Source organism: Cyanistes caeruleus, chromosome 4, assembly GCF_971803275.1.
Source record: "Cyanistes caeruleus chromosome 4, bCyaCae1.hap1.1, whole genome shotgun sequence".
In the NCBI taxonomy this organism is placed as follows: domain Eukaryota; kingdom Metazoa; phylum Chordata; class Aves; order Passeriformes; family Paridae; genus Cyanistes; species Cyanistes caeruleus.
The window spans coordinates 35,649,901-35,666,974 of record NC_141704.1 but is presented as its reverse complement, the minus strand read 5'-3'; the positions used below and the strand labels follow the sequence as shown (position 1 = coordinate 35,666,974).

Genomic DNA, 17,074 nt, shown 5'->3' with positions numbered 1-17,074 from the left:
GTGCGGTGACACCAGCGGGACAGAAGCAAAAAGGTGCGATGCGGTGTCCGCGGATGGGCCAGGTGCAGAGCGCTGCAATGCAGTGTCCCCCGCCGGGACAGGTGCGGTGTCCCCTGCCGGGACAGGTGCGGTGTCCCCCGCCGGGAGAGGTGCGGTGTTCCCCTGCTGGGACAGGTGCGGTATCCCCTGCCGGGGAAGGTGCGGTATCCCCTGCCGGGGAAGGTGCGGTGTTCCCCGCCGGGAGAGGTGCGGTATTCCCCGCCGGGAGAGGTGCGGTATTCCCCGCCGGGACAGGTGCGGTATTCCCCGCCGGGAGAGGTGCGGTATTCCCCGCCGGGAGAGGTGCGGTATTCCCCGCCGGGACAGGTGCGGTATTCCCCGCCGGGACAGGTGCGGTATTCCCCGCCGGGACAGGTGTGGTGTCCCCTGCCGGGAGAGGTGCGGTGTTCCCCGCCGGGAGAGGTGCGGTGTCCCCTGCCGGGACAGGTGCGGTGTCCCCTGCCGGGGAAGGTGCGGTGTTCCCTGCCGGGAGAGGTGCGGTGTCCCCTGCCGGGACAGGTGCGGTGTTCCCCGCCGGGACAGGTGCGGTGTTCCCTGCCGGGACAGGTGCGATGTCCCCTGCCGGGACAGGTGCGGTGTTCCCCGCCGGGACAGGTGCGGTGTTCCCTGCCGGGACAGGTGCGATGTCCCCTGCCGGGACAGGTGCGGTGTTCCCTGCCGGGACAGGTGCGGTGTCCCCTGCCGGGGAAGGTGCGGTGTTCCCTGCCGGGAGAGGTGCGGTGTCCCCCGCCGGGACAGGTGCGGTGTCCCCTGCCGGGGAAGGTGCGGTGTTCCCCGCCGGGACAGGTGCGGTGTTCCCCGCCGGGGCAGGTGCGCTGCGGAGCGCCCCGGGCAGGTCCCCGCGTGTCGCCGGGGTGGGAGCGGGCTGCGCCGGGAGCCGCGGAGCGAGTGCCGCAGCCGGGACGGCGGGCGGGCCTTATACAGTCCCGGTGCCCGCTCCTCCCCGATGCGCTGGGCGCCCCCGCGGAGCCAGAAGGGGCGGCGATCCCGGGCCCGGGCAGCCCGCCCCGCGCCTCCGGGCTGCGGGACAGCGCCGCGGCACAGCCCCGCCTGAACGCGGCACACCGCAAACTTGGGTCGCGGTCCAGAGCTTTTGATGGGAAGACCTTTCACACGAGAGTTCCACAGGATGGGGAATCTACCCTCGCTCATTAACATATCCCACCATCTCCCCAGAGAACGGAGGTGAAAACATTGTTTAATATATACATTTCCATGAGTTGTGCAATCTGGAAGGAAACTCACTGAATCAGATTTCCCAAGGCGAGTTGCTGAACGCTGCAGTTGTGCAACAGGGAAACCCTACTACCTGCACAGTGCTTTGGTTTTTACTAACAGTCTTCAACTAATCACAGGTTCAAGAGTCAAAGTGCACAGGAATATCACAAATGAAGCTTCACACACCTTAGCCAGAGAGGAATACATCAAAAACACCTATGGGATCTTAGGGTCGTGCATGTCAAGTGTGCCTGTTTCTGTAGGTAGCAGTACACACAGGACTAACATAGCAAATACAGCATTTGGCCACTTTGCCATGTATTAGCAACTCCAGGTAGGGAATGAAGATGAAAGGATGCCAAAGCTGACTAAGGTGTGCTTGACAGCAGCACAGCCACACACAGCACACCTTGCAGCAGAGTTTGGAAGCTTTGTACAGTAGCTTTCCATCTTTAGACATACATTGGTAAAGTGCTATGCTGGAGATGATTACCTAGTAAAAGTCAGAAACAGCTTGTGGATTAAAAATTACCCTGTTTTCCTTCATGGAAGGTAGGATAATTTTCCTTCCTGTCCAGCCTCTTCTGGCTCTTATCCACAGCTGGATAAGCTAGAAGTTGTCTGCTGCAAGTGCTCTGGGCTCAGCTCAAGGTGCTCTGACCTGACTGTATCTGATCATTTTGAGACATGGTTTTCCGCAGCCTTCTGTATCTTAGACTGAAATGACCAGACATCTGAGAGCCAAGCACAGATGATGAAACACTTCTCTCTCCTTGGGAGCCCTGGAATTGCAGGCCTTTTGGAGTTACTTCTGAGTGCATATTGGAAGGAAGGGGAAATGGGTGGAAGTCTGGTCTGGCAGGATTATTAAGTCGAGCTGTGAAATGATGTCTGTTGGTCTGGTGTCTAGATGCCTATCTGGGAGTATGAATGTCCCTGAAGAGACAGAAGCTGGCCAAGGTGTGCAAGTGGCATGTCCTAATCTCACCACAACAGGTTAGGGCATCTCTAGCCCGATAACTCTCTAAATACTTACACACTGAGTAAGAGCTTCCAGATGTCCTGTTGAGGAAGAACAAGAAAGAAACTTAAGCTCTACACCTACCAATTAGGCTATTTATTTATTGATCATCTGAAGTGGTTGTCCTAATAAATCTTTGACAACGTGAAAGATGAGAAACTTTCCAAGCAAAACTTCAGTCAAAACCAGCACAACCCCACTCAGTGCAATGAACAGGTGTTGTCCAAAAGAAAGTATTTGTTGTCAAAAAGCATCACCCCTTTTTCTCAGGAAGGATATAAATGGGCTCTGGCCCAGACCTACAGCTCATGCTGCTCAGAGCTTCATCTCAGTGTCCTTTGTTTCCACTCCTTCAGGAATTATGTTGCTCAAACCATTCAAACAATAACATGCATTTAAAGTATTAATTACACAGGATTAATACAACTTTGATTATGCTTCTTTATAATTTTTGACATAATGTAAACACAGCAAGTGATAACATGCATTAGAAAACAAATAGTTTCTTAACTGAAACACTAGCAGCTATGAGGAAATGCACATCACTCTGGTTTCAGGTGGCATCCTTGGTTCTTTTACCAGAAGTGTTAAGCAAATTGTCTTTCAAATGTCATCATGACCAATATGGCATGAAAGGCTGTATCCTCCCATGTGGGTGTTTCCATTTTTGGAACCAGCAACAAATCTATATGATGGCCATGTTCTAAATCACAGCAAGTGAACCTGGAGAACAGGTTCTAACTAAATGTTAGAACTAAATGTTTTCCTGGATTTTTTAGATATGTAAATGTCTTCCAGACTCAGAGAGTGTATTTCATTGTCTTCTTTAACACTTTGCACCATCTCCACTGGGCCTTATGTGATATCTCACTGCCACTGTGACTTTATTTTTGTAAGATCTACTGACATCAGTGGGATTCAGTGTTTAATAGTAAGAGCAGCAAGATTCATATCTCTCCAGCACCATCAAATTAAAAAGGCCATGGATCTGACCAAACAAACCCCAGACTGCCCTATGGGTTCCAAATGGTTCCTTCCTTGTATTTGGCTTGGGACGGCTATGTGAGGTGTTACTGGAAGTCTGTAGAGAAGGACATTCCTTTCCTGTTATTTTTCATGTGGATGGGCCCCTGCATTGGGAGATCAGTGGGATGGATTTTCTCCTGTAGACAAGACAAATACATTAAGCCCTGAACTTGGAGAGATGCTGCCCTACTCTCTGAACTAAGCTGTGAAAAATAGATTTATTATCCTGCTTGTAGACAAATGTGGGCATGGGCAGAAACAACTGTAAGCGAGGGAGGAGAGCACTGGAGGCCTGGTGAGCATTGTTCAGCAGAGATGCAAGACCCTTTGCATTTTGCTTCGGCAGCCTGGGAGCTCTCCAGCTTCCAGTAATTCTTCACTTGAGTGTGAAGTTTCAGACTGTGTGGGGTTCAGCTGTACCTACAGCAGCTGAGCTGGGTTTGCAGATGAAGAACAGTTCATGGCCAATTTTACTCCTGTGCAGTGCCAGGACTGGCCACTGTTCTCTGCTGTTTACACAGAGATCAGTTTGGAGACCTTGCCAGAAACTGGCTGGCTGTTGGTAAAAACAAACAAACAAACAAACAAAACAATTTCAAAACAAAATCTGCAAAAATGGATGATTGGTTAGGAAATCAGAGATGTGAGTTCATGCCATGTATGTATATATACAAGTATGCATGTGGAAGGTGTTTGCACTCTGTGCAATGACCACAGTACACCATCACCAATTCTAGAGGGATTGGGGCCTCAGAAAGATTAAGGAGCTACAAGTTGCACTAAAGTAGATGGAAAAAAATGCAGGATCCAATAAATGTTCCTGTTGAAAGGAACACTGTTGCAGGAGCTGAACCTCTATTAGGGAACGGTGAAACCATTTGAAAGACCTTAAAAACACAGAACTGCAGGCAACTTCTCATCCGCTTAAGTTCACAAGCCAACCAACACTAAGACACAGTGATATGAGGATCTAGGTTCCATTTACTCCTCTCTTTATGGAGCTAACCCTTGAATTCCCTATACATGACAGTTCTTGTTAGGAATAACATGTCAAAATTAATCATTTAATTAGACAGTCTGATTTTTCTCACAATGCAGTACTTCAAGTAAAAATGCACTGCTTTTACTTTTGGAAGATTTTAATTGCAGCAACTGCTTCCTGTACAGCATCCCTTGTCACTTTGAGAAGCCTGTTGCATTTTGGTGTAAAGGAAGCTCATTGCTAATCATGTTTCATATTTCTGAACATCAGTTAAGGTGTTTGGAGAGACCCTAATCTCTTCTACTTGCTGTGCTTTTCCACACACTGCTGTTTTGAATTGCTGGGCATAGTACAGCTAGTTACCTGACTACCACCGTCATTGGCTTTGCTTCTCCTGGTGTAATACTCCTGTTGTGGTTTACGTAGCCAGCAGCTAAGTACTACATGGCCACTCAATCACTGCCTGCCACCCACCTTGCAGTGAAGAGGAGAAATGTTAAAAAAAGAAAAGTAAAACTTGTGGCTTGAGATAAGAGCAGTTTAACAAGTGAAACAAAATAGAATCCAATGACAATATTTATAATAATGACAATAATAATAATTTTAATTAAAGGGGGTGTCAGGAACCCAAAAGAAACAAGCAATGCACAATACAATTGCTCACCACCCACTGACTGATGCCCAGCTCACACCCAAGCAGTAATTAGTGTCTCCTGGCCAACTCCTCTCAGTTTATATACTGGGAATGATGTTCTGTGGTGTGGAATATACCTTTGTTTAGTCCAGCTCAGCTGTCCTGGCCATGCTTCCTCCCAGTTTCTTGTGTACCTGCTTACTGGCAGAGGATGGGAAACTGAAAAGTCTTAGCTTAGGGTAAGCACAGCTTAGCAACAATAAAAACATCCGTGTGTTATCAACACTCATCTCATACTACGTTCAAAATGCAACACTGTACCAGCTACTAAAAAGAAAATGAACTATCCCAGCCAAAACCAGGGCAGATATCTTAGCGAATCTCCCAGAGTCTAGTTAAGTGATCTTCTTAGCTTTCTTTTTTGTTGCTTTTTTGTCAGCCCTTTTTCTGTTAGTGTTTGCACATGACAGAATTACCCTGCAAGGATATTCAGAAGAGCAGCAGCATCATCAATATTCCTTGTAAATTTAGAATGAGTTTCTTAGAAATAGTCACACCTCTTGCACAGACTGTGTTCCGTTTGTGGGCAATAATGAGGATGCAATGATATTTGCAAGTGTCTTATGTCTTAAAAAACCATAAACAAACCATAAACATAACAAGTTATATATTTCAAGAAGCATGGCTCCCTAATTCCATATCTGTAGCATTTCCAATCCTCATCCTATCCAAATCCTTTATTTGAAGAGGTGTAGATTTGGGAAAGGTCTTTCCTTCAGACCCTAATCATAAGGAAGTCTTTCAGGGTAACAACTTCTTCGCTTGAAGTGCTCGTCCTCTCATGCTTAGCATGTCTGGGACACAAGGACAGCAAGAGTGACTTGCAAAGGAAAAGATCAACACAGAGAAAAGAGCCAAAGAGTCATAAAAGTCATGGTTTATGTTGACATTGTGAATGTTCTCAGTTGTTTGTTTTTTCTATTTTCACATTCCAGTGAAATTCGAATGAATGCAGTTTTCAAGAAAAATAATTTAAATATGAGTACTTGAGAAGGAAACTTCAGATTGTGTAACCCACTAATACCAACACACCTTTTAAAATCAATAGTGAGTGCTCCAGGACTGAAGAAAGTACTTAAGTTAGCCTTGACTACTGAGCATTTAAATCTGAATGATTAGGAGTCTATAATGCATTTGCTGGAAATTTCTCCTCTTTCATCTAAAAGAACAAATTTCAAAATTTATTTATGGACTGTCCATGCAGTGAGATGTAGCATACATAAATACTTACTTAAGAGAACAATTAGTATGGGAATCAAATTGTGGTACAGATTTCACTTCTTTAACTCAAATGGATAAATAAGTTACACGTTTGAACTTTATTCCCATGGCTTTGGGATCTTTTGTTTATTTAAGGTGTTCAATTCTGCATTGAGAGAATTACAATTCAACTAGTTTGCTTACTTGCAGTTAATGTATGAGAAAGGGCTGTCAAATGTTCACCAGAATGATGAACAAAAAATTGATTTTTTTTCTGAGTAAATTTTTCTTAATTTCTGTGTTTTGTTTCTGTTGTTTCCCTCTTTTTTTTCACAACCTGCTATCCAAACTATCTCAGTTCACATGTTCTAGCTGGTGCTATTTTGATATGTGTTTGCTTTAGTTGTACTGTGTAGGTACTTTAGTTATGCAGCTTGGCTCCCTACTGAGGGAGAGAGACAGGCTCTTCAGAAAGAAACTTGCTTTGGTATGCTCCCTGGAGGAGCCCGTCTCTTTGCATCTTCTACAGAGGAAGCCTCTGGAAATGAGCCTGCTAACTCTACCGCTTCAAAATACTCTGAAAAACGTTGCCTGCCACTACCCAGTGACCTAACTAGCTTTTTGATTGTTTTGATTTATTTTTCTATTCATAATCCAGAGCGTCTATCACCAGTTCTGACATCTCCTTTATTGTCTGCCTCCCATCCTTCTTTGTAATTGCTACTGCTAAATCCCCTGTGCTCCCTCAATCCTTTCATCTCCGCCCCCATCTCTTCACATAAAGAAACTTTCTCTTTCTCCTTCCTCTCACGCTTTTGCAAGAATCCTCTTCTTTCCAGACCCACGGTCCCATGACACATTTCCCCCAAAATTACTGTTTTCTATCCACTTCATTCTTCCAATTCTTTAATGTCTTTAGGAATTGACTGCCTTGACTCTCTTTTAAACCCCTTTTTGATAGTCTTCAGTTCTTCTACTTTCTGTTAAGGCTGCCCATGCTGAGATCACACAGATGTACACATTGCTTGGAAATGTTTGAAGGCAGTTATGCATATTTACACCAGCTCTATGTGTTTAATTGCTTTTTTTGTCAGACATCCTCAAAGTAACATACATCACCAAAAGCAGGTAAGGAAGGATGTTTTTTCCCTCAGGTCCAACCATCTGAATCTGTTGACTTTGGCTTGATTTGTTTCTTCAGATTTCCTCTATAATGTGAGATTTGGTGCACCTATTTCTGATGCTATCTGGACATTTCAAATAGCAAATCCCTGTTTTTTCCAGGAGAGTGGAAACTCAAGGATGCCAACATCCTTGGTCTCTCCCAATATGCTGCTGGGACACACCATAGGTTTTTTTTGGCCTCTTGTACTGCAGTCTTATGGCTGTTGTAGGATGCCAAGAAGTGGCGGGTGATCTGTGGTGGGTGGGGGACTGTGGACATGTGTCATGCAGATGACCATGACCAAACTCCATAGCAGGGGGGACTTTATTAATCCAGGCACACTGTGACTCTTAAAATTAATGTCTGTTGCTTCAGTGTATTGCTATCCAGTTTTAGCACATGTTCAAATAGACTATTGAGTGGGGTTTGTTGCAAATGTGGATTTGAGGCTAAGGCAATGGGGAAGAAATAATTACTTTAACGTAATTTTTTAAATAAGCAAAAAAAATTATATTGATCCAGCATCATAAAGCCTCCACAGCTTTTGCATATCAGGTTAATACTATGTGATAGGGTTAGCACTTTGCAAACTTGGTGAATGATGTGATGCATAAAGAAGTGCAGCAGTAAATGGCAGTCAAGGAGAAGCATTTTGCCTGCAGCTGGATTTAAGGGACTCCATCTCTTAGACTCATCTACAGTACCATTAGCTGATCGTAATTTTAAAGGAGTTCATTTCTGATCATAAATTAGACCCACAAATCTGTATGAAAAGCAGCAGTGGTGTCCAAAAACTTACTTAAACTTATGGTAAGAATGGACACCTCTATTTTTATTTTTTTTTTTTCTTAGTGTTAGCAACTTCTCTGCAGTTACAGCATCAATAAAATTTTTTGGTGTTTTGTTGGTTGATTGGTTGGTTGGTTGGTTGGTTGGTGTGCTGGCTGGCTGGTATGTTGGTTGGTATGGTTTGATTTTTTGGTGTTTTGTTGCGGTTTTTTCTGCTTTATATAGACCAATATTGGAAATTCTCATGAATATCTATAATTTAGCTGGTACCAGCACCTTATGACACAGTGGAAATGCCAAGAAGGGCTGCTTTTGAGCATCAATCTCTTGATGATGTATAAGTTCTTCCACTTTTCTAAGGTACCCACAAATATTTCACTCAACAGTACACATCACAATTAGGCTTCTTCCTAGCAGTCTCAGCTTAAGGGTATGTATGTTTAAATGCTTTTTCCTCACAGTACACTGCAGAGCTGAGATTATTAGACCTTTTCTTCAGCTTTTGTACACTATGTCTCTTGGATCTATGAGATCAGGAATGGATAACTGAAGTACTAGCTCTATTGGAACCTGAGCGCCAAGTTAGAGCTGCATGAATACTATGACAGTTCAAGCTTCAAAAAAGAAAAAAAAAAAAAAAAAAAGAAAATTAATTAGCCAAAACATCAAACCTAACATTTGTTGCATGAATGAGATGGATGCAGAGATATGAAGAACAGTACCAATTGCTTTGTACATTACCTTCTATTCCATGCCAGGAACATACCATTTCAGTGAGCCTGGCCTTATTTTCCCCTGAATGGCATGTTGTAAACAGACTTAGTAGTCCCAGACATGACAGACAGCCTGAAATCCAGATGGTTTCTGTCAAATCCAAGTGCCCCTCATTTTAATGGAAAGCATGAAATGCAGGAGAGCATTCACATCTCTTTCGGAGAACAAGACTCCATCCTGCCCTTTCATTTTCCTTTCCATCCACCATGATTCCTCTGTGAATCTTCCTCCTGCTGCTTCTATTACTGTTGCTTTCAACAAGGTTGTAGCCAGTTCTGCTGCTGCTGTAGCAGAGCAGTGGATGACAAAAAATAGCAATAGCTACCACTGCAAACCTCTCCTGTCCTGGGGCTATCTGTATACATGTGGTTTGTGCAGAAATCAGACCCTTTTTCTTTCTAATACAAATTCTAAAACTTTCTTCTCCACCAAAAAGAAAAACCAAACCAAACCAAATCAAACCAAAAAAAACCCAACAAAACAAAACAAAACAAAAAAACACCCCAGACAACAACAACAGCAGCAACAACAACAACAACAACAACAACAACAAAAAGCCACAAATAAAAAAACCCCACAGGTGTGGGTTTCTACTGGGCAGAAAACTGGCATGAATCAAAATTGTGCCAGGGATTGTGTTGATGATTTATGGGTGTGGATGATCCCTGTGCACTGTTCAGTTTACTTCAGGAGATGGAGCTAGTGCAGCCCACCTATTTCAGCTCTGCAGCAGAGCTTGAAATAGATAAAACACTGGCCTAGGTATGTCAAGGGTTGAACCAGGTTGTCAGTGCCCCTTTCTGTGAAGTCCCTAATATTTCAGGATATTTCAGACAGTACATCTGGGATCTATATTCTAGCCTGTTGTTCCAGCCCTCTTTGATCAGCAAACCTAAGGGTAGATTAAATTCTCCCTCATGACTCAGCATTGACCTGGAGTTGCATTATTTGCAGAATCTCTATGCTTCAGGCACATTAGAAAAAATGTGGCCAAACTGTTCCACCAGATTGCAGAACAGGATTCCAGTATCTTGTCTGCTTTGATTTTGAAGTGCTCTCAACAACGTCCTACATAATCTTGTGGGTTTTCTCCCGCAAGGCAAGGCAAAGTGCCAGCTAGAAGCTGAGGAGAAAACTGGCAGTGAAAATATGTCATTGTGTTACAAAGCACTCATCTTACTTTGCAGACAAATTAGAAGAATATTAATCTGTTTGCTTCAGTTTAAAGAATACACCAAAGTGCACGATATGCTCGTATAACCTGCCTTCAACTCATGACAGCTTCCCCCTACAGGGGGATTTTGAAGAACTCCTGTGATGCAGTAGGTTTACAGCCACATCTACCCAACCCTTGCACCCCACAAGACAGGCAAAGGGAAGGGCTTCTGGATTCACAACTAGCTCAGATAACTGTTTAGTGTTTTTAATATTGATTGAGCAATCTAGCTTTGGGCATCCAAGATTGGAAGATCTTTGGTCTAATTCAGAGTTCTTTCTCCTCATCTATTAGCATATTATATTATATTATATTATATTATATTATATTATATTATATTATATTATATTTCCCTTATATATATTATATAAGGGAAAATCCTCTCACAATATAATTACCTGTGCAATCCACCATGCCTCTATGAATATGGTAGGAAAATGAAAATTTGATCTTATACCTGTGCACCTATGCAATCTACAACACCCTCTGGTTAAAAATAGGCTGAGCTGGCTGCTCATTGTCTTGTGTCAGGTAACGTGTCCCTTAAGTCAGAAACTCAGTGTCATGCTGGCTTCAGGACTGTGTGCTGTGCTTGTGATAATACACATAAAAATATGACAGAAGTAGGCCAACTCAGTTACAGTTTGGGTACTGTGTATTTATGTAGTTATTGAGCTATGTGGGGGGCATCCACAGGGGCAGTTGTAGATATGCACATATAATGGGGTATTCCAGACTTTCTGAGACTACCAATTCTAGGATTAACTCTATTCTAACACAGCTGTTTCAAGTACAAGAATGTGTCTAGATCTTCCATGAATATAAAAGGAGCCTGAAGTTGATGCTCAAAGGTAGACACACACATTGTGAACATGTAGGTTATGTATCTCTGCCCTGTGAGACCATCCTGGGTTAAATATTGAGGTATTTCAACCCAGTTAGTACTATTATTAGGCTAAACTACACATTACCAGAAAGCAAGCCTGCTTTGCTTATACATAAAGTAACTCATGTTGAGTCCAGCAAGTAGATCTTAAACTGCAGGACTAAAAAGCCCAGGAATGGAGGAGACATAGGAATCTTAGGCCTGTTTCAGAAGTGCTGGTGGATTAGAGTCAGGGACTGGTGGCTGTAGCCCACACTGGGTTTTTGAAGAAGTCAGATCTGCATCAGTGATTGCTTTGGTAGACATGCGTGCACTATTTTACAAAGGTTTCCTCTACGTGCCTCTACAGGTTCTACTACCAATAAGCCATTCCTCTTCAGAAAGCTATGTGTTTTTAATTTTTAATGCCTTTAGCATAGGTTTCTGAAGGAGAATTGCTGGCTGGGACCATCAGATAATCACAGCGTGCTGGAGCTGGGGCCTGGCAGAGATGGGAAAAACACATCTCTTACTGGAAAAGTAAAAGAACAAGGCCTGAGGCATTGCAGTCAGAGGGGAGTGTATGTAGTAAAGATATTGTTAACATAGCTGCAGCTCATACATAAGTGGGGAAGGGCCCTTCTGGGTCACTGAACCTTGCCAGCTGAGGCACCAGATCTACTGTCCTGGCCATATTGGTATTGAAACTGGGGCTACTAGCCTGAGGCTCACTCAGATGTACCTCCAAGTGCAGTATTCAGTGCTGGCTGAAGTGAAGTCCGTGAGTAGCTCTTGCAGCCAGAAACTCTCAGGAACGTCAGCAGCTGCAGGTCTACCCTGTCTCAATCTTCTGAGAAATTGCCAGTTTACAAACACAAAAAAACATTTTTAGCCTTTTTAAAACTTCCTCTAATGTCTTTTTTTTTTTGCTGATGATGACTTCTGGAACAGCCAGAGCACACCTGAACTTTTCTCCCCATTACAAGAATGTTAGATTTTGCTCATTTCCTTGGATGATTTTGTACTGCATGCATCCCACAAAGTTCTACGGCTCTGCTATAAATGCTATTCATAATGAAAAAAAAAAAAAGATCTTGTAGACTGTTTCCCACAAGTATACAATATGTATGAGACAGAGTAAGTGAATTTACTAACCACTTCTGGAGGGTTATTTGTGCTCTTAAACAGCTGCATATTGATGCCTAAACTTTTGTGGATCTAGACCTCTCAACATGCTTTTAACTGTGCTTTCAATGGAGATATTTGGCCTTGAAATCACTTAAGCCAACCTTTTCAAATTTAAATGGCTAATTAGGCATTCTCTTCCCACCTAATGGAAACACCAGAAGTCTTTTCTATTCCTACAGCAGAAGAGTGAGATTTAAAGCCAATAGCTGTCTCAGTAGCTCTAACTCCACAGATGCTGAAGCAAGCACGCTCCCCTGCCTGTCCTGTCCAGATGGCTATCGTGTTAATGGCTTACCACCTGCCTGTGGGCAGCCCTTCTGGATGCACCTGGCAGTGTTTAACCTGTTGGGTCTGTTCCAAGTTGTAGGTCCCTACGTGCTCCTAATCGTGAACTTCAGCCGTGCTCAAATCTACCTTTACGTCTCTCCGTGGGAGTAACCTGCAGGCCTGGTTTCTGAAAGTGGCCTTGAGCTGCCTGCAGCAGGCAGGACACGCAGCCTCGGCAGGGCCAAATTCTCAAGCTGTTCAGGACCCAACCTTGAATGGTCGCGTGGTTCTGAACTCTTTGTGCTGCACCTGCCCACGCCAAAGCTCCTTCCAACCTTAAGTTCCTCTCCCACCTCACTCATGAGTCCTTCCCCTCCCGCAACTGCAGCCGCAGGCAGAAGCTCCGACAAGCCGTGGTATTGCAAGGGACGACCAGCCCGTAACCCTTTGCTCTTTTGCGAGGATTTGGTTTGCATGTACTTTGTCTGCGATGAACATTTTTGTTTAAATTGTTGAGGTCCGGACCAAAATCTCTACTAAGATCAGGGAGCCGGGCAGTGTTTCGGGACGAGCCATCAATGCTGTGCTGTGGGCTGCGCTCCGCCACACCACGCTTTCGCCACAGCACAAACTGCTCTTCCCTGCGCACCGTGGCGGCCTCCCCCTGCCACCGAGGCGCCCCAGAGCGCACAGACAAGAGCGGAGCGGGGCTACTCTGCCCACAGCTCCCAGGGAACGGCGGCTGGCTGCCCAGGTGAGACGGGGACTGGACGTTCCCCGGCTCCGGGCACACACCGCCCCTTCCGCCGGCGGTCCCGCCCCTGCTCCCGGCAGCCCGTGCCCGGCATGGCGGCGCCCGGCGCGTAGGGCCGCACGTGAGGGACCCGCTGTGGGGCCGCAGCCGCCGCCACCATGAAGAGCAAGCCCTCGTCCCACAAGTCGGGGAACACGCACCGGGTGAGCGCCCGCCCGGACGCGGCTGCGGGCCGGGAGAGGGAGCTCAGGCTGCTGCCGTCGGTGTTAGTTCAGTGGCCGTGCCCGGCTGCCGAGGCGGCAGGGCGGCGGGAGGCGTGAGGCGTGAGGGCGGCGTGGCAGAGTCCGCTCTGCGCTGCCAGGGTCACGGCCGACACAGCGGGGCCGGAGTGCGGCTGCTGCCCCGTACCCGGCTCTCCGTCAGCCGGGTCGCCGTCCCTGGCAGGCAGCAGGCCTAGTGTAGCAGGCTGACATAACTCAATGAAATTAACCAGGGCGTTGTTTCAGGAAGGCTGAGAGCGGGGAAGTTTGCTGAGGTCTAGGTAGATTTCTCTGCGTCTCTTTCATCGTGTTGAGCAGATGCGTGGGCTGCGAGCCTCAGCTTTGCTGGTCGGGGCAGGGGGAAGAGGGTCAGTCCTGGGCGTTTTGCCTTGATCTTTTTGTAGGGCTGATATTGGGGGGTATTATCTGGCAGCCCGTCTTTAGAAGTGGGGTTTCTGTTTGCAGTGTGTATGCTATCAAGAGAGGTTTAGAAGGGATGTGCTAAGAACTGAGCAAGAAACGTGTCCTTTTTTTTCCAGTTTCTTACCTTTTCGGAGCGCCTGAGCAACATTAATATTGATATTATTCATCGGATTGACAGAACTGGGAGCTATGCTGAGGTGAGAGCAGCAATTGTGATTATTTTCTGAAATCACAAGTAGATACACTCCATGAAAGTGTCACTTAAGAAATTCATTTAGGAGGAAATAGGGAAGAAGTTCCTGCAAGAACTGCCTTTTCTGGAGCCTCATTTCATTCTTTGTTTCCTTTTACTTTTTTACCTGGTTTGCAGTATTGCTATGGAGGCACTTTGACAGTACCACCCTGATTTCTTCCATGTGGCTGGTGGTCCTGTTTCTGAACATGAAAGATGCTGCTGTGTCATTTAGCAGTCCTAGGATCAGACTTGGAAGTACTTGCAGGGGCTGAATAGTTGCAATAGAATCAGGAGTTTGAAAATCATAAGTTGGAAAAGACCTCTAAGATTATTATTGAGTCTGACTGTCTAACACTGTCAAGTTCATCATTAAACCATGTCCCTAACTGCCCCATCTACACATCTTTTAAATATTTCCAGGGATTACTCAACCACTTCTCTGGAGCCTAATGCCTGACCACCCTTTCAGTAAAGATATTTTCCCTAATATCCACTCTAAACCTCCTCTAGCACATCTTCAGGCCATTTCCTCGTCGTATCACTTGTTACCTGGGAGAAGAGATCAACACCCACATACTGGCAGCATGTGTGTAAAGCATGAGCATGTGTCTTTATGGATCACAAGGATCATTTCTATGCGTGGTATAAATCATCATTACAATTATAGCATTCTGCAGGTTATTGCCACCCGGCCTACTGGATTGTTCTTCTGAACTTCCCACTCAATAGCTGTGAGGATGCCAAAAGGCATTGTGCTGGGTGAACTATGGCTTAGCATCTTAGATTATCAAAGCCAGTCAACAGAGGTATAAAAAGCAGTTATGTAAACAAGTCTTGTCACCAGAAAATATTTTCAAATGTATTTTGAATATTGAAAGGAAGACTTATTTTCACTGAAGCTCCACAATACCTGTTGAAGTTAGTAATTGAGATTTCTTAGAATATTCTTTAAATGTTTAAGGCACTTGATAGTTGTCTTCACTTGAACCTCTCATCTTTACAAAAAACATTCATTAGGGTTGGTAGCTATTCTTCATCATCTTTGTTTTGGCAGGAGGTTGAAACCTACTTTTTTGAAGGACTGCGGAAATGGAAGGAACTGAATCTCACTCAGCATTTTGGTACGTCATTTATATTCATGTTTCCTGCTTTCCTTAGACTGCTAAAAAATGTTTTTTCCTCATCCAGAGACCAGTGGGAAATTATTGACTGGTTTTTGGACTGGGCTCTGGAGCACTGTTATTCTTTAATACCCTACATGTTTACCAGGGACTGGACTGGTTTTCAGGGCTTCTCTTTTGTTGTTTGAACAGTGCAATTCTACAGTGAAGTGGCCAACAAATGCCAGTCCTTCAACCAGCTGGTTTATTACCAAAATGATGTTGTGCAGAGCTTGAAGACACATTTGCAAGTCGAAGGCAGTCTTGCTTACCAACCCCTATTAAAGTAAGTATATGGTCACAAAAAGTAGTCATGAGCCTTGTTTGTATTACAAATAAGTATAAGTCCTGTTGTAAGTGTTCTTTATCATTATTATGCCTGAAGAAAATAAGCAATGAGATGCCCAAAGTGGTCATATTACCCTGGGAGAGCTTTATGGTTCTAAGTCTTAAAAAAATATAGTTATGACAAGGCAAACAAATTAGCTGGAGTGCTTACTGAATGTCAGCCATTATATTAATGTGCTTTGTCTGATGTTAATAATTTCTTTTCTTGTTTACTGCTGTCAGCTTGATTTTTTGAAAATCTTAAGATTCTTGCCATCCACCGCTGCCTAATAGGTAATATTTTTTAAAAAGTGAGAAGTAAAAGTGATGCTGTCTTTCTTTCCAAAGAGACTTCACTGGATTATTCAATGTTTGACAAGGTTTTTATTGGTTTGTTTTTGAAAGGCACTAACACTGATGTATTTTCTGAAACACAGTCTAGTGGTGCAGCTGGCTCGAGATCTTCAGGCTGATTTCTATCCTCACTTTCATGACTTTTTCCTGGCCATCACCAAATTACTGGATACGCAGGATACTGAACTGCTAGAATGGGCTTTTACCTCTCTTTCCTATCTCTACAAGTATTTGTGGAGATTGATGGTGAAGGACATAGACAACATATACAGGTAAAAACCATATTTAATGTCTGTCTTGATCAGCAGTTACTAGATGCTGTAAAAATGTAAATGCCACATGAATACATGGCTTAATGCTTCAGTATACTTTTTAGCATGCTTTCTCAACTTTTCTCAGAGAGAAACTGGCCAAGCTCCAATGCAAGGACTTTTGGGCGTGGGGAGTTCCTGAGCTGCAGGTGCTTGAAGGCTGATTTCATATGTGCTTGCTTTAAATGTTTCCCAGGTATCTGCTTTTGGCAGCTGCTGTAGACTGACTGAGCATGTGGCCTGACCCAGTGTGACCACTTGTTCAGGCTTAAATTGCTGATGTAGCTGCGCTCTTCCTTTTGACATAGACAGCAGTTCCATGTTTCTTCCTCTTAATTTCAGTTTGGAACAGATGGAGCAAAAAACTTGTTACAGATTTTCTCCCCAGCCCAGGCTAAGCTGTCGAACATATTGAGAAATGATCTGCTCAATTTGGGAGAACCTGAGGCACCACTCTCTCTGCAATGAACCTGTGATAAGCCACCTGCCTCTGTTACTGATACCAGCAAACTGCAAATATTTATCAGTCTTGCAAACTGAATGTTTCAAAACTTTTAACTTTTTAACAGGAGAGCCTGTTGGCTCAGTTGAAATACAAATCTGGCATATAAATCAACTTCCATTTTATTTATTGATGCTAAATATATATCTTGAAAATCTTAATGCTGCAGTTGAATATGTGTGGATCCGCAGATTTGATGGTGACTTAATTTGCCTGGCACTGTCACTTGACCTTCTTTGCAAAACTCTTGTTCTTTATGCAGGGAGAGTGGAAAGGAAACTAG

At 44.3% G+C, this 17,074-nt stretch overlaps 1 protein-coding gene across 1 annotated transcript in view; it reads left to right on the top strand.

Annotated features, from left to right (window-relative positions):
- Positions 1-12,587: 12,587 nt before the first annotated feature.
- UTP20 (UTP20 small subunit processome component) overlaps positions 12,588-17,074 on the top strand; it is a 63,987-nt gene continuing 59,500 nt past the window's right edge. The window contains exons 1-5 of the mRNA XM_086885803.1: positions 12,588-13,422; positions 14,019-14,099; positions 15,192-15,258; positions 15,451-15,583; positions 16,062-16,250. Of these exons, the coding sequence (XP_086741929.1) occupies positions 13,378-13,422; positions 14,019-14,099; positions 15,192-15,258; positions 15,451-15,583; positions 16,062-16,250 (515 nt within the window). The 5' untranslated portion in view covers positions 12,588-13,377. The remainder of the gene's footprint in view (positions 13,423-14,018; positions 14,100-15,191; positions 15,259-15,450; positions 15,584-16,061; positions 16,251-17,074) is intronic.